At 44.5% G+C, this 18,319-nt stretch overlaps 1 protein-coding gene across 1 annotated transcript in view; it reads right to left on the bottom strand.

Annotated features, from left to right (window-relative positions):
- Positions 1–746: 746 nt before the first annotated feature.
- elp2 (elongator acetyltransferase complex subunit 2) overlaps positions 747–18,319 on the bottom strand; it is a 35,096-nt gene continuing 17,523 nt past the window's right edge. The window contains exons 11-22 of the mRNA XM_036516194.1: positions 17,852–17,983; positions 17,122–17,271; positions 15,518–15,709; positions 15,001–15,070; positions 14,035–14,133; positions 12,124–12,181; positions 9,893–9,965; positions 7,580–7,772; positions 5,908–6,029; positions 5,149–5,291; positions 3,748–3,861; positions 747–1,501 (exon numbers count right to left, since the gene is read on the bottom strand). Of these exons, the coding sequence (XP_036372087.1) occupies positions 1,342–1,501; positions 3,748–3,861; positions 5,149–5,291; positions 5,908–6,029; positions 7,580–7,772; positions 9,893–9,965; positions 12,124–12,181; positions 14,035–14,133; positions 15,001–15,070; positions 15,518–15,709; positions 17,122–17,271; positions 17,852–17,983 (1,506 nt within the window). The 3' untranslated portion in view covers positions 747–1,341. The remainder of the gene's footprint in view (positions 1,502–3,747; positions 3,862–5,148; positions 5,292–5,907; positions 6,030–7,579; positions 7,773–9,892; positions 9,966–12,123; positions 12,182–14,034; positions 14,134–15,000; positions 15,071–15,517; positions 15,710–17,121; positions 17,272–17,851; positions 17,984–18,319) is intronic.

Below are 18,319 nucleotides of genomic sequence, written 5' to 3' on the forward strand. Positions count from 1 at the left end.
AGAATCCCCTGCGTACCCTATCCTACCAGGGGAGGTGCATCTCTTACTGCTTAAACATTTGGCTAACACACCTATTTTGGATATGCTCCTGTTGCTTGGAGCCCTGTTGCTCCTTTGTAGTATAAAATATGAGGGTTTTTCACATAGTGGGGGGCGGGGGTCTGCAGGTGGGGTTCTTACCCCTCCAACACCCCTGTGGCTCACACAGCTGTACGCCCCACCTTCACTCCAGACTCAAAGCTCTACCAAGGATCTGGCTGTAGCTTTTCGCCTTTCAGTGCCATATACCTCCAGCGGCCAGCTCTTTTAATCTGCAAATCCCATAATTAGCCGTCTGAAGCGGGCTGCTCAGAGGTGGCTTTTTAAATAACTCTGGTGACTTCTGGGAGCGATTTAATCCGCCAGCTGGGGCACCAGGGCCGCTGTGTCATCCAACGGCAGCCCGATTCAGACAGGACTAAATGGCGGCGGGTTTTCGACGGGGCCTCCTGCTGGCAGAGGGAAGTGGAGAGGATGCCAAGGGGCTTATCGCGGGATTTACGAAGTCCCTCCTATTAAAACCACCCGCTGAGGTCACGCCATGCATCAGTTTGGCTGCTCTGCTTTGACAGCCCTGTGACCCCTCCCAGACCCTGGTCTGAAAAAAGTCAAAACCGAGGACTCCTCCTATGCAGGTAAATACTTACGCCAAACTTCTGTTTAAATTTATTCATTACATTTTATGTATAAAATAACAATGGTGCCATTTTTACCTGACAGGACAGCTGTAAACTTACACTAACATGTATTTCCTACGCAGGGCTGAGAATCAGTCCTTCTGGACAAGTTAATACAAATTGCTATTATCTATTTGAGTAGTTTCAACCAACTGGCACTCTCACTCTCAGAACACATTTTCCATTTCTGTAACTATGGGTTATGATGTTAAAAATAAGCATCTATGGCATCCCATCACCAGCCTTGCCAATCCCTGTTCTAGCAAATGCCCCATCGTGCTCCAGTGGCTTCCAATTCCTTCCATGCTGTTGTATGAAGGTCTGAAAGGCTGTCATCCCATAGACCCGGCCAGCTGAGTTCAGTCAATGCAACAGCTGTCCCACTGCCAGTTTATCTGTGTAAAGGCGGTCCCAGTGCGTGTTGATCTGTGTAGAGGCTGTCCCACTGTGTGTTAATCTGTGTAGAGGCTGTCCCACTGTGTGTTAATCTGTGTAGAGGCTGTCCCAACGCCAGTTCTTCTGCGTAGAGGTTGTCCCAGTGCGTGTTGAACTGTGCAGAGGCTGTCCCACTGCATGTTGACCTATAGAAAGACAGTCCCTCTGAGCAGTGTACCTTGCTGGAGTGCTACAAAGCCAGTCGGTTGATGTTAAATATTTTGACAGAGTGGTCGGCCCCTGCACTGGCCAGCTGGACCCAGGCGGCCCCCTCATTCTCATCTTCCTGGCCGGCACGGCCTGCCCTCGGCCTCCAGCGAAGCCGCTTGACCGTCAGGGCATGACTTTGGCTGGTTGACATGTCGTCAAGGAAACTAGCGAGCGTAGAGGACGGGCAGATCCCGAGCGAGCTCCTGGCATCACTGATCTCTCTCTCTCTCTCTCTCTCTCTCTCACTCTCACACACTCGCGCACACACACTTTGTTACAAGCGCTGGTCGCTGTTGTCAAAGTGAGAGGCAGGCACAGAACAGAATCAACCCTCAGCTCAGGCCTTCTGCAAACTGGGCAGCATCCCTCTTCAGCATTCACGGGCATAACCAAACTCAAACCAGCCAAAAGCTGGAACATTTCACAGCATTTTTTAAACAGGGCTGTTCTGTTACAACTTACACCAGATGACACATTTTAATTAGACATGTTATCCCTGCCTGTGTGTGTTCTGGATTGTCAACAGCCTTGCCTCCAGCAACAGAGAGCAACATGACAGAACTGCTGAATCCCAGTCAGGAGGTAACCGTAGTAGACATCTGCCCGAAATTACAATCTGAGTACATGAAAGATGGCGCAACGGCCACCTGAAGTAGACAGTATGTTTGCTGCTCACATGCAATGTCATGCAATGACAACATATATTAAATATAGCATTCAACATCTACATACAGAGTGCTGTGAGCACAGGGACGAGCTATTTCACCTATCAAAAGCAATCCATCTTGACAGACAGCAGCTGCCTTCGAATGAATTTTTCATGAAGGTCTTAACTATGTATGCGCTTAAGGTGCACCAAAAGCCGAGTTCCTCTTTTCACTCAGGGATAATACCCAGGGACAGAGGGAAAATAATGAAATAATAGCCGTCGCTAAAAAGATGTGCTCCTGTAAGGGCTCGTGTTGATAACTTGTTAAAATGTCACGGCCTGGAAAGACGTAATATGATGCTCAGGTCTCGGCCGCTCGACAGCTCCATTATTTAGGTCCTGGAGAAGTGGAGGAAAGCCTGGGGAACTGTGGAAAAACACTTCGTACAGGACTGAATTACCACATTTCCTATAGTAGAGGATCCACCTTTTGCCCCTCAAAAGTACCTCCTACACTCAGCCTTACCTCTATGCACAAGTTATGTGGATGAATCCATACAGTGAAGGTTACCCCAGTCAAGTTGAATGTCTTAAAAATGTGCTGCCATCGTTATCTAAGCTATATGGTAAATCCAAGTTGAGTTTAATAAAGGTAAGCATATACACAGACATTTTAATTTTATAGAATAGTAATGTTTAGTTTAGACAGAAGAGTATATGCACAGAATTTATTATTTTAAGAATTTCTCCATTTTGATTCATAATGGTAAGTTAATATTAATTACTGGAAATTACTGTTAATTGTTCAAAGGAATACTTTTTCTTCTTTTCTGCCACATTGATGTTTACTCCCTTTAAAACAGGAGTAGATATTAAAGTGCTGGAAATTCACCCACAAAATTGCCTTCTGATTACTTCCTTCAAAAATCATGGTGCGTGTTATACAACAGCAAATACGGTTCTTCCTTCACCTTACCCCTAGGAAAACTGGAAGAACTGGCTTCAGAGGAATAATGAAATATTCATCCTAAATTGTGTTCCTGTTACATAATGAGAGAAGAGGACATCATGCGTGACCACATTTCCTCAATTTATATGACACTAAAGTGCTATTTTAAGTGATTTTATATTTTGTGTTCTTCTGAAAAACTGAAAAGAGCATTAGTGCATCTGTAAACGCTATATTTTGAGTCAATATGCTGTTATGTTTATATTATTCATTATAATATGTATTTTTTTTTAAATAAATACTGTCAGCTGCCATAACAATTGAGGTCACATACAGTAACAGTTTGTCCCTGTCAGTTTTTTAAAATGTAATATTAGGAGGTGTGGTTTTTTAAATTCTCACAAAAACAAAAGACAATGAAAATTTCTCTGCACTGTGCATGTAGCTTTTTTCCCCCCATTAAGGGTTACAAATGTATACCATGCCGATTCACTTGGCAGTATGTACTTAATTCGCAGTACACTTCACATTTCAGGGTGTATACTGTTCTTTTTCCCCCCACACATTTCAGGCAACTCCTTCACCGTTGTGATTTTGTTTGTTCGTGGTCTGTGTTTGAGATGATGGAATAAACGTATCAATGGAACACCACCATACTAAGAGACTGCAATTTTGCTCCTATGAGCAGCCACATGCATGTCTGCCAAGGAGATGTAGAGTACAGATGACCCACCCCAGCAGGAAGTAAACTGGTGTGATACAGTTGGTTTTAAAAGAATAAAGGATACGAGTTGTTCATTTCTCCACATTTGGTCCAGTCTGTTCCGGCAGAAGGGTTTGTCAGCGGCCTCCATTTAAAGAGTACGATCTTCCCACTCTCTAGGCCCACTGCCAGGAGATAACTGCAGAAAAACAGACACCGCGCCGTGTTTTAGATGAAGATCTGTGAAGAAGACATTTTGGCAATACAGCTGGCATGAATGTTGAGACACAAATTAAAAACCACAGGCACAGGCTATTGCTGCAGATGACGTGACCTGTATATAGGCTAACAACAAAGTCTTGGCAGGCCAACAACGCTCTAACGAAGACCTTCATAGTGTCTCTGCTGACTCTTTATCCTCTAACTGACTCTAATTCACAGGGTCTGAATGAAACAGACTCTTCCTGATTACTGAACAAAAAGTACATTTACAAAGACAAACTGTGATTTTCCCATCACGCTTTGCAGTACTCGCCCTGGACACCAGAACTGTGGTGTCCTGAGAAGCAAAAGACATCCAGAGGTTAACCACAGGTAGAGATCCGTTTTTCTTTCAAACCCTACACTCTACAAAACTCACTAGCAACACTCCATGGACCAGAGGAAAATGTAACAGGCAGAAGGCAATTCCAGTGCGGAATATTCATTTTTAGCTCCATATACTGTGAGGAAAAACAAATGGCTAAGCGTGCTATACAAGTGTGCAGTGCTGCAGACCGACAAGAACAGCAGGGGAATTAAGGGACCAGGAAAAAAAAAAAACACGTGGCAGGAAAGTGGAGACGTATGAACTGGAGCGTAAATGAGGTGTGAAACGCACAGCAAGGGGCTTGGCCTCATACGCAAGCGCAGCGCGCGCTGCAAGCCTGCTCGCTAACAATGCAGAACGGGCCGCTGACAGACAGACTGCTTTCACAGGGGTGTAAGCGGGACGTGGGAAATTTTCCATTTGGATTTTATTCTTCACTGCTGGCTGTTGGGTATTCTTCCAGTTTAGAGATGTCACAATAAAGGGAGATGGCCCCCGTTTGAGTCCTGCATCTGAAATGCAGGGCAGAACATCCATTTGGACAACAAATAAACACGTTTTAGCCGTTATGTGCACAGCTTCAAGTGCTGTGAGTGACTGAGTGACATGCTGTTGGTCAAAAGCAGTTTCTCCAACGAGAAAACCCACTCCTGTGACAGTGCTTCTGTACCTCAAGTTCCTTAATTCTACTGGTCTCATGTACAATACCTGTGGTGTTAAGGACCACACCTGTAGCCTTAGGTAATATACGTATGTTCTTCAGTTATATATCCATGATTTTGAGTACTGCATCTGTGGTCACAGGCACTACACATGTGGTTTTAAGCATTATACCTGTGGTCATAGGTACTACACCTGTGGTTTTAAGCATTATACCTGTGGTCATAGGTACTACACCTGTGGTCTGGACAGAGGATGGGGCAGAAACTGACGGCAGTGGCGGAATCCCCCACGTCCAGCATGGAGGAGCAGGGATTGATGGCCACCAGAGTGTTCTCCTCCCCCCCTTCGACAGAACTGCAGTCACCCCACACAATCACCTGTCAAAGGAAAACTCGCATTTAAACAGTTTTCCTGACTCCTCACATTACAAGCTTCCTGAGCGAACCAATACCTTCACTCTCTTTTGACTGGTCTTCACATGACTGTGGAAGAGATTATAGTTGGCACTGACAGTGTTCTTTATTACTTTGCATCAAGTGGAAAAAAAAAATTTGGAACATACTGAGATTGGCACTTTATCTGAAATTGCATTGTGCTGAAATAAAGCGATTAAATCAGAGCAAAACCAGTTGTAGTACAACTAGTATTTAAAAAATGGAACAGTCCAAGGTTGAGGAGGACCTGACTCATTCTCAGCGATTATGACTGGTGAGGTCAGCACTGCATCAATGGTGAAGTCCCCTGCTGATTCTGGCCCCTTGCTCAGACTCACGACAATGCTGCTCCTCTGATGAGGAAATTCATATCACTTTTAAACTAAGACTACTTTAAATCAACTCTCTTACAATAACATCCACCAGGTGCACTGCCAATTACAACCACACTGAAACACTGTTGATTACAGACCTCAAGTCTGTAGATAAATGAAAGTCCTGCACAGTGTGACACTCTCTCTTCCTGTACGGGTTAACCTATGAGGGCGGTGCTCATTACCTTTTTGTCCCTGCTGGAGGTGACGAAGTATCTGCTGTCAGGGCTCCAGTCACAGGCCCAGATGATGCGGCTGTGGACAGATGTGTTCTTGTTGGTGTGAGCATGGAGGGTGAACGCTAGCTCTGCAAGGAGGCAAAAGGAGAAGAGGAGGGAGATGTGAGGAGAAGAGTGATGTTAGCAGTCCCCGCGCCCCAGACTGGGGCAAACTCTGATGCCAGACAGCACCATCCAAACCCTCTTCAAACTCTACAGCCACTGGCTTGTTGTCTTAAGTACTGGAAATATGTGAAGTAGGTACCTGACATCTACTGGTCTGAAGTACAATATATGGGGTCTTAAGGACCATACGTTTGGCCTTACATAATATACCCATAATTTTAGGTGCTGCATCTGCAGTCATAGGTGCTACACCTGTGTTCCCAGGCACTACTAATGTAGTCATAAGTGCTACACCTATGATCACAGGCTATTGCACTTGTTGGCCTCAGTGCTAAACCTACGATTACAAGTACTATACCTGTGATCCTGTGGTGTTAAGTACTGCACCTGTGATCACAGGTACTACACCTGTGGTCTTAAGTACTGCACTGACCCCCTTCTTTCTCTTGAACTGCTGTCAGGATTCGGAACAGGCAAACATTTCGCATCCTCAGGCCTTGCTTTGCCCCATGCCTGAAGGACATGGGTCATTTCGCTAGGTTTAGCACTGAGGTGACGCTCATTTTCTCAACGCTGCGGTTTGTATTCTGCCTGTGTTGTTGCATTAGCAGGTCTCTGGTCTGCACTTCATTCCAGCCAGCCGGTTGAGCAGGAGCTCCGGTCTGCAGCCTTAATGGAAGTAGACTTTCACTAAGGGCCTGTCCGAAGCCTAGACAAAGTGCCGATACAAGAACCAGACTCAATTTCGGCACCGGACCTCCATGGCCCCTGGCTGCCAATTGGCCAGTCTCAACCACTTAGGCGGACGCGGAGAGAGCCGTTTGATAGAGATCTCCCTGCAGGTGGATGTGAGATGGGGGCGGCACGGGGGCTGAGCCGTGATGGAGTGTGACACTGCCTAAACCCCCCTCATCTGCGAGGCTGCGGCCGTGTCAGAAAGGATTTCAGCAGCTCGGGCTCCGACGGCAACACACTGCGCTTTTCAATATCCGTGCGACAACTGATCTGTTTCCAGACCCAAAGTGAAATTAAGGGGAAAAAACAGCCTCAAACCACCATGCAAATAAACTTCAGCCAGGTAGGATACATTCCACACACCTATTCCCAAGGAAGAGCTACTACCAATAATAAAAGAGACAGATTATTGTTATATATCTGCTGACACCCTGTTTCTTAAGTACTATACATGTGTTCTTAGGAAATACACCCATGGCCTTAAGTAATATAACTGCATTTCATGGAATATACCTATGGTCTTATGCAGGACACTTCTGATATTATTATCATTTTTATAGCTGCTTAGCAGACACACCTAATTATGCAAATTTTCCACATTTTTGCTGCAGCTGCCTCTTTATGCAATACATCTACACATACGGTCACAAGGGTCCACCAACAGAACCCCAAAACTAGCAGCATCCCACTGTGCTTACCAATGGCACACCCCTCTTTCCAGTGTATGCTGTGCGCTCGTAAAGCTCACTTTTGGTCTGTGGGAGCATTTCTGACTCACCTGTGTCAGCGGCTGGGGGGTCCCGCTGTCTCCACAGCGACCAGGTTCTGTCGCGGGACACGGCCAGCAGGAAGCGGCTATCCGGGGAGAAGGCCATCTGCGTGACGGTCAGGCTGTGGATGGCCAGGCTCTGCAGCTGCCTCCAGCAGGTGGCGCTCCACAGGAGGATGGCCGCGTGCTCCGCCTTAGAGGCCTGTGAGGGGTGGGGACAGCACTGGCTACTGTGTCATCTGAACTGGGCCGGTCATCTCCAGAGGACACTTCAATATATTACTCACTACAGGGCACTGCATTTCACCTGAGCTGGGTTGATCATCTCTGTTCAAATAACACTCAAATGTTACTACAGAACACTGCATTTCATCTGAGCTGTGTTGACATCTATGTTCAAATGACACTTCAATACTACTCACTACAGAGCACTGCATTTCACCTGATAGGCCAGTCACCTGTGTTGAAATGTAACTCAAATGTTACTACAGACCGCTATGTTTCACCTGAGCTGGGCTGATCACCTCTCTTCAAACAATGTCTCAATATCAGAATTTCTTTATTGCCATTGTAATGTACAACAAAATTTGACTGCCTGACGGTAGCAGTTCGAACAGAGAGTGACCGGGGTGGGATGTGTCCTTTATGATGCTATATGATGTTTATTACTCACAACAGAACACTGGCTGTGGTTTTACCTGAAAGCAGCCGGTCACCTTCCTTGAAATGTCACTCAAATGTTACCACAGAGTGCTTGCTACTATTTCACCTGAACTGGGCTGACCATCTCTGTTCAAATGACACCTGAATGTTACTACTCACAGCATCACGCTGTGGTGTTCTGCTCTATTTTGACATGTGATGAAACAATGGGTTGAAAATTCCTTGCAGGTATAATGCCATTGCAGCCCAAGGCAGAGCTACAGGAGTTATGAGAAATACAAGACACCTGGAAGCAACTGCCAGCAAAGTACTGCTCCTTCCTTCCATTACAGAAATCAGAGGTCATTTAATTTGTGTGCATGACAATGCCTTTTTTGATAAATGGAAGCCATTTTGCTACCTATTGGTTTTATGAAGGTCAATTTATGTATCTGATATATGCTGTAAAATGTTATATAGTTTGAAACTCTATGTGAGAAGAGGTAAATGAAGTGAGCATGATTCACAGATTTGATCATGTATGATTAAAATGACTGTTTGCTCATTTAGTACAAAATGACTGTCAGGTGCCCTGCAGAATCAGTTAAATTTTGCACTAAATCACAATTTCTTTGTTATCCTTTCTGAAATTATTGTTATTTCCCAGGGCTTTGATTTAATGCCTCTTCTAAAGGACACCTTCAACAGCAGAGGCTCCCAGTCAATATTATGAGCCTCATTAGGGTTGTTCAATGCATAGAGAAGGGCGCCCCCTGCTGGCGGCTTCACCCAAGCTCTCCCCAAACCCCTCCCCACAGACTCCCAGGCAGGCCTGGTGACGGCTGGGTTCTGAGAGCTGTCAGAGGGGACTGCGGGGTGGCATGGGGACGGGTCAGCGGATCGAGCTCTGTCCGGCGAAAGGTAGGAGATTGCATGCGACGCTTAGAACATGCTCCTGTCTCGCAGCACCGTGTAACGTGTCACTGCAGCTCAGCGGTGGAGTGGATCGGGGGCTGACAGAGAGCTGCTGACGGAGGCTTCCCTGATCCCTGTGCTGTCTGCTCACTGCCACTCGTCTCTTCTCTCTCTCTCGCTTTCTCCCGTCTCTCTCTCTCTCGCTCCCTCTCCCCGTGGCCGAAGACCAGCTGTTTCAGCCATGACGAATGACACGTTTCAAGTCTCAGCGTGTAGCTGTCCTCCATTACTCTCAGCTGAGCTGCTGGGTATACTACTGGCCAATAAGCATTTGTAGCGTCATTATGATGACAACAATAACCGTAGCATTACTACTGCTAATACTATTACTATTACTACAACAACTAATAATATTATTATTGTTGTTATCATTATTACTATTATTATTATAACGACTATAACAATAATAATAATAACAATAATAATGATGATGATAATACATTTGATTTGCTTAGTGCCTTTAAGAACTGAAGGCACTGTATAGTATAACATAAAAACAAGAACACAGTTTAAATTCTGAAGGCAAAAGGATGATAAACAAACTTATTCCCAGCACATCATTTCCACTGTTTTCATCGTGTAAACTGTCACCTGTTTGACACTGTGTGGAGGCAAGTGTGTGCGGCCTGTTTGATTACTTTGGTCTGATTGGTGTCATACATCGGCCAGGCTCTGGCAGCTGCCTCTCGCTCTCCGGTACGGTACCTTGCATGCCGACGCGACAACCGTCTTCGCGCTGTTTGATGCCAGGCAGAACATCTCGAAGCCGTGCCCGTACCTGGAAGGAGAGGACATGACAGTGGCAGGTGGGGGGAGGGGGGGGCTTTGACAGGAACAGCTAACGAATGCTGCCGAGACGCGATGCAGGGACACCTCGCCTGCAGGCATTGTCTCCGCTCTTTACGCGCCATCAGCTGCTCAAAAGGCGACATTTGAGAAAAGGCCTTTAAAAGAATCATAAGTGCTCCTTATTGTCATTCCAGGAAGCCGTATGAGGCGGTTAAATTGGCTGAGCAGGAAACCCGACGACTAAGTGAGAGCGCGATTGGTGCACGACGGCCTGTTTGCCCAATACCGTGCAAGAAAGGTCATCGCTTATTCGCACTGTCAAAATAAATCAGCGAAGGTGTGCTACCTCCAGAGCTGGGCTATCAGTGCTCACCTTCCACAGCACCGAGGGGGCTTTTTATAGCCACACTGCAAAACAAGACCTGTCTGTGTAATAACATCAACACACAGGTGGGGGCCAGACCAAGCACCGACCAATAGGACGTGATGAACCAGGGCGAGGGCGGACCAGGAATAGAAGAATCTGCAGTTTGTTTGTGTTGGCAAGTTAAAGCTGAAGAAGCCTACATTTTGAGCTGTGTTCTTAAGAATTCAGTGTTTTTCCAGCTGCATGCTGTTAGACACACAGACAGGGACTCGCTTTGGATGAGGGACACTTGTTCGTCTTCACCTGTCTCTTTTGAGAATACAATCTGCAGCTGTACACCACTTTCGTCTCTGTTCTAACAGGACTTCCTCTTCTAGTAAATTTGACATCAATATTTTATCTACAAACAGGAGCAACTTTAGACAGTGACTTTTCAGTAGGATACTCCCAAAGATAAATAAGTTGGGGGAAAAAATACAAAACAAATGTATGCAAACATATATTACTGTGAGATAAAGTCAAAATGTGAAAGAAATTAGCCTCTTTCCATGCACAGCTGAATGGTTCCTGGAGTTAGTAATGAAGCTGGTAATAACGTATTCGTTTCAGGCATGTACATCTCCTTTGGGAGGGTGAATCATTTGAGTCATTTCAAAGCAGGGAATCAGGCCACACCACTACCTTCAATGTTGTCTCTGACACAGTTACTTCCACAACTAGAGTGCTAATTCGCAATAAAGGGGCTTTGTTTTCGTATTTGCAAGATGAGAATTCTGTGAAGCAACAGTACAGTAATGCATGAACCATCTCTCAGTATGTAAGGCCTTATTGTACTGTCTGGTATATGTGAATAGCATGACCACCAGTAATAAATACGTGATTCATCTAATTACTTTTTGATGGATACAATCATATGAAGTTATGATTAAGTTAAAATGACAATGTTAATATATACAATAAATCCCACGCTTGCTGACTTGCCTCATTTGTTCAAAATGTAGTAAATGTACATATCAGTTTTAATTTAACTAACAAACTACCTAATCCAAATATATTGCATATGACTAGCTTTATGATTAAAATATGCAAATGGTAGCTCAGTCTGATGAAATGCTCAATCAAAAATAAATATCTTAAAATTTCAACAAACCCCACACCATACGCTGGAATAGCTGGTGATCAGAAAACACAGCACAGAGTGGTAACCAAATGTGCCGTACACGTACAGAAATCTGAAGTCACAACATGGTTTGGACGGAACAATAATGAAGCAGGTAACAGCAGACTGCATGCGTTCACTGAGGTATAAGTGAGGTAAGCTGAAGCATGCTTTCTAGAATCCAGGGACAATGCTGGGCTATAGCTGGCCTCTGCCTAACGGGAGTAGATGGGCGGTTTTCAATACAACATAGTACAATGGCAGCTGCTACAAGGTAAATAGTGTCCCTTCAGAACCCACACCCACATACTCAGCTTAGCCTGTCAAACCACATAGCACTTCCACTATTGCACCTGTCAAAGCACAACCCACAGAACAATCAATATGATTCTCATTAATTGTCTATATACCAGTATGCCAGTGCTGCTTAAAAAGCCTAGCAAGACTGAGCAAGTTCTACCATCATTTTGCAAACTAGGCCAGTGGCTCTGGCAAGTTCACATTAGATTTAATATTAACATTACAAATGGCAGTATTTACTCTGTCTGAAACAGATGTACACAGAGGCCACCGTTATAATATGTGTGAATAGAGATGGTTACTGTGGCTGGGGAGACTCACAATTTCTGGACCTCAGGCCACAGGGTGTTCTGAAGGAGATGGTCTTCTGTGGGGGGCTCTGTCACAGCAAGAAGAGAGTTATTACTGCTGGAGAACACACACACATAAAAACATACCTACACACATATACACATAAATACATACCTACACATAAATACATACCTACATACATATGCACATACATATAAATACATATCTACACACATACACACATAAATACCTACATTCGCACATACACACATTCAAATACATACATATATGCACATACATGTATACACATGTCTGCATATACATGTGCAGATAGACATGCATACACACATACTTACAAACAGATACACACACATGTACGCACTCACATGAAAATGTGTACATTCACACAAACGCATTCAGCAACATCCACACACACGTTCAAAAACTGAAACACACACAAGCATGACATACGCAGACACACACACACACACACAAACACATAAATACACCAATTTCCCTCACATTCCTATCATGCAGCTCTGCATTTACATTACATTCCATTACATTACATCATTTAGCACATGCATTTAGTTTCAAACAATACCCTCTAAAGCTCATAATGTGTAATGGGGTCCCTCCATCCAGGATCTTGCTGGGACCCATTTGCTCCACCCGATTCATATCTGACTTGTCATTTTTCTCTTATTATCTCCCCCCCCCCCCCCCCCCCCCCCCCCAAACAAAATGAGCCCAGCCACGTCACTCTGCTAACAGTTTCGGGTTTGCTTCACTGCTCTCCCCATCGCCTGAAGTCATCAATATTTTAACTTTGCAATTATATAAGCCTTCTCCCTAATTATTATTTCAGATTAAGGAGCTTTTTCAATCGCATTGACAGCAATCACCACCGCCTGCCTGGAGGGGCCCCCTCCCGGTTTGCTGTTCCTCTAATAGCATTTGTCCCTGTTTCTGTTTCATGGACCACGTCCAGATTTGTGCATCAAAGTCAGCCTCTTATAACTACTCTCTGTAATTTGGAATACTGATGCTGATTGTCTGAACAGCCAGGGACAGATCGAGGGTCTGTGTGTGTGCATCCACTTTGACTGTGTGTGTGTGTGCGGTCTACAATGAAATTTGTGCTTTTGATAAGTGTATGTTCATTTGATGAACGAGGACCCCAGAGCACAGCGAGTGCCACTGTAAACACTTTTTCACTTGGAGAACCACTTTCCTATCCCCAGGCCCTCCTTCTTTACAAGACCTGGGACTTTTTAATGGATAGCACTAGATCAGATCTCCAAAAATGTCTGAGTAGCATATTTAACAAAAGGTCCATTATTAAACACTCTCCTTTTGCAGCAGCAGAATACACTTAAAAGACAGTGATAGTTGTATGAACACACAATTTTAATATATACTTTTAAAGCTCAGTTTACACAATTTCTTGTTAACTTTCCTTACATGGGTACTGCTTGCACAAACTAATACTGAAAATGGCACTGACCCTGATGTGTTTTCTGAAAATTAGGAGTCACATGACTATAACTAACTGAAGCTCTCAGGTAACGTTTTGTACTCTGCAAAAGTTCTATACATTCTTGGGAATGAAACCCATAGCAAGTGCTTGACTGGCTGCAGCAAGCACAGAGGGACAGCCCTTACAGGGTTGGTTTTGGTGCGCATGGTGACTGTGGACTTTCCTGTGGCTCTATGTCCTTAACACATATTGCTTTCCACTTGCATATCAAGGCACTCATCTGTGATCTGACACTATGTTTGGCACTGACATTCATTCATGTGTGATTTGTGATGTCCTGCTTGAACTTTACTAGTTTATGACCAAATTATTCCTGCCACTTTATTAGATGCACTGTGCAAGCTGTTCTGTATAAGAGCATATGCTAAATGACAATAATGTAATGAGCAGGGATGGGTTACCTGTTAGGGTGAGAGGGTGAAAATAGGACTCCTGGTACTGGTCTGAAATGCTGTTGAACCCCTCCTCCTCCTCTTCACGCCCCTGGGGCATTAAGTCACCTGTAAACCATACAAGTAACTCAGCAGAATTAATTCAGGGATGACATTTTAGACATTTTTGTTGTCAGACGTGAAACTGAAACCCTTGGGACTCCTTCAGCTGTGATATTCTCAGCTGTTATAAGTTTGATAAGTAGTTTTGCTGCTTTTTCTACATAAAGAAATAATGAGAGATAGAAAATGCACATTCATCAAAAATGTTCATTCTCTTCAGCTTCTGCTGACAGAATGTTTCCAAGCAGAAAAAGTAAACAGAGTTTTGTATTTGTTTTCAGCCAGACGGATTTAAGATGGGATCAAATGTGGAGAGGTGCCTAATTAAAGAGGGAAACAAACAGCGAAACAAATCAACTACAGTACTATGAAAAGCAGTCTCAGATTCCAGGGAATCCAGGGAAAGAGTTAATACCCACAATCTACAAACCACAAAAAGTGAACAGAACAGAACTGTGTGCCATCTCGTTCACTCTACTGCCTTTTTCAATGCTGTGGCGGAAACCATTTCCCCTAATTTAAAAACAGGATAATTACATTAAAAAGTACCTTACCAATATTGACAATGTATGTGCATTTTAAGGTAGACTTCTCATATCAGCTATGACTGTAAACCAAATACACACAAACAGCTATATTTGTTTCTTCTATACATATACACACACACACACACACACACACACACACACACACACGTACATATTTATTTATTTCTATTCACACACACACACACACACACACAGACACACACACACACACACACACAGACACACACACACACACATACAGACACACACACACATACAGATACACACACACACACACACACAATTTATACACATGTGTATGAAGGAAGCCGCGTTGAAGACGCACCTTGAAACACAGCTTTGTTGGACAGCCCCAGAGCTGGAGTGCTGGCTCCCTCAGGGAGGTTAGCAGCATCCTGAGCACAGCAGCATGAAGACACACATGGAGGAGCAGACAATCAATCATCACCTCTGCCGATGCAATGCAGGAGGGTGCGGCACAGCTCTGAACATGGGATGAGTAGCACTAGCGGCGGTGTTTTTACACAACATTTGCTACAAAAGTAACCAAGCTAGTGAAAGCACATTTTCCTGTGTTTTGGTTACAGATGGAGAACACTTTTAAAGATGAGACAGGAAGACAGGCAGATCTATAAACTGCTTAGAGGCGTCTGAGTCAGGTGCTCAGGTTCTATTTGTGTTGCTGGGTAAAACTAGTTAGGTTTATGTTGCTGGGTAAAACTGGTTAGGTTTATGTTGCTGGGTAGAACTGGTTCTGTTTGTGTTGCTGGGTAGAACTGGTTCTGTTTGTGCTGCTGGGTTAAAGGCTCAGATATATGGAGGTAAGACATGGGGGTACCCACACTGGAGGCCAGCAGCTTGTCTGGGGGTGCCCCTGTGATGTTGCAGAAGTTCTCCACAAAGTTGCGGGGGGCCCGGAAGACACGCAAGACCTTCTCGTCTGCCCCGGAGACCAGCTGGAAGCGCCCCGCCATGGCCACGCACTGCATGTCATAGCCATGGATCTGTGGCCGAGAGATCTCATGCCAGGTCACCTGGGGGGGAGAATGCACCACCCAGTTAGGGGGAGGCTTTTTCTGTCCAAAGGAAGATGGTGGGTTTCCAAACCCAGAGGGTATGAGTTTGGCCTCTGGTACTGAAGTGACCGAATCTGTCAGTCACCTTAAGGTGAAGCCTCAAACCTCAAAAGTAGGGTTGGGTACCGAAACCCGGTGCCAATATGGCACCAGTTCCTATACAACTGGTATCTACCGGACTAAATCACAACGCAGATTTCGGTCCTTCATTTCGATGCCACATAAATGTCTGCCCTGAGCTGTCAACTGAAATATTTGCCCTCTGGTGCTCCACAAAACGGATGTTACAGTACTGTAACTGTTATTTAGTGTTAAATTACTGTAGTTGGGTTAGGTTTCATTTATTATGTGAATTGGTTATGTAAATTTGTTAAGTGTTTCGTATTTGTTTATATTTATATATTTAGTAAGTAAGTATACTTTAAACTGTAAGTAAGTAAGTACACTTACTAAACTGTTAACAGTTAACCCTTTCGCGCATACGGTCACACCGGTATGATTAGCCATTTAGCGTGTATGCTAAAACCGGTGCGATTAGAACAAATTAGCTAGAAATCCTAGCTAATTTTAGCTTTGAGGAAACAGCAGTTTAACATTTAAAAATATAGCAAATACTAACTGAAAACTATGAGAGGCTTAATAATGCTAATGAAAACATGTAACGTAACATGCGCACTACATAGAATAAAAATAAGTTAAGTGCGAAAGGGTTAATATAGTGTTCAATTTCAAATTTGCCTTAGCAATAAAAAAAAAGCCATTCTTTAATGTCGTCGACCATTGTTTTGTGCTTTTTTATTTAAGTATCGGTTCAGGCACCGGTACCATTTTAAAAGTACCGCTTTAGCACCGGTATCGGAAAAACCCAAAGGATACCCAACCCTACTCAAAAGGTTCAATTTAACCACGGTGTCTTCACATCATTCCAATCTCCTTGAAGAAAATTATCAGGGAACACACTGTTCCCACACCTTACTGAATCTTCTCAGGAAGTGCTTATTTCAATGTTTCCTCAATGCAAAAAGGCTTTCCTATCAGGCAGACACATTAGAAAGGCAATTGCAATCAGTAAAGGCAATAACCTATCTGCAGAGGCTGCCAAAACTTTCTTTGATTGGTTATAAATCACTCTTAACTGTGAAGGTAGGAGAGTGACACTTGCTCTTGACACTTGCAAATACTGCTGTGTAAATATAATGGGCTTCTAATGTGCTAAGGCTTTGTCAGCAGTGAGCTAAATTACAAATAATTCAATGGCCAGATGAAAGCTGTAAGTGAGGAACACTCTGCTCCAGGTGATCCGAGACAGAGGGATAGAGGGTGTTCTGCAGTCTGCAGTCAGGGGTTAGCGGTTAGCAGCACGGCACTACCTTGGCCTGCCCCTTCCTCCTCCAGGGCGTGAAGAGCCTGGTGGTCTGGTCAGAGCCCACGCTGACGATGAACTCCCCCTCTGGGTCCCAGCTCAGGTCCTGCACGCTGCCAAAGTGCCCTGATATGACCACCGCAGGGCTCCACTCCCCCTGCCGAACAAACTGGGGTCAGCCTCCATTCCCTCTCACCACAGGGCCATTTGGTCATAACGGTGAGGAGGTAACGTAAACCCTACTCTTTACAAACACCTAACACCAGTTCTGCAGTCACTGACACTGACAAGATTTTTATTCCAGTTCTTGCATGACAGCAGCTTAAACCTGATAATAGATTTTATGGGCAAACCGCATTACAGTTAAGACTATATCTAGGCCTCTGTTGCCTCATAATCATCCAAATAGCCCCCATACCAACAGGCATAAATGTGCATACTAAACATCCTACACTGTAAATGGTACAGATCAGTGAGGGAAAAGATACAGGGGATAAATTTAATACCTGACAAAGCCAAAGAGCAGCCTTAATATTACACTAAGGTGTGGTGATAAATATTACAATAGTTAATAAGGCACTGTGAAGTGAGGATCACAAAAAAACTATACATGGGCTTTTGTACTAATGTCTAATGGCTTTTGGCTAATTCTGTCCTCCGATCCATTACACTAAAATAAGATGCCAGGGGAAAGGCGTGTCCATCCTAAGAGAGCAGGTCTTGGGGGCGCAGCTCACCTCTTTGGTCTGGTCGCGCTGCCAGAGGTGCAGCGCTCCGTGGAAGGCATGGGCGACGATCATCGACCCATCCGGACTCATCCCGCAGCCATAAAACCCCAGGGTGTTCCCGCCCACCTCTCCGACACGCACCTGTGGGGTAACAGCATTCGGCCAGGTCTTAGCGCCACACCCTGCCAGAGCACCACCGTGTCACCAGAGCAGTGCCCCAATGGGGCATCGAGCCAGCAACCTTCCGGTTATAAGCCTGTTCCTTACCACTGCAAAACACTCCTACCAACAAGCCAACCATGTTAAAACATAGGTAGTAAGTATAAAACATTGAGATACTAAAGTGACGTAATAACGCATACCTCTATTTGGGTGCTTCAACCATGTGACACTGCAATTAAAGTAGCCACACAATGCACTGAATAGGTGCCAAACTCACTCTCCTGCTGCTGCGGGGATGGAAATAGCTCTCGTACT

The sequence above is a fragment of the Megalops cyprinoides genome, chromosome 21 (assembly GCF_013368585.1).
Source record: "Megalops cyprinoides isolate fMegCyp1 chromosome 21, fMegCyp1.pri, whole genome shotgun sequence".
Taxonomy (NCBI): Eukaryota; Metazoa; Chordata; class Actinopteri; order Elopiformes; family Megalopidae; genus Megalops; species Megalops cyprinoides.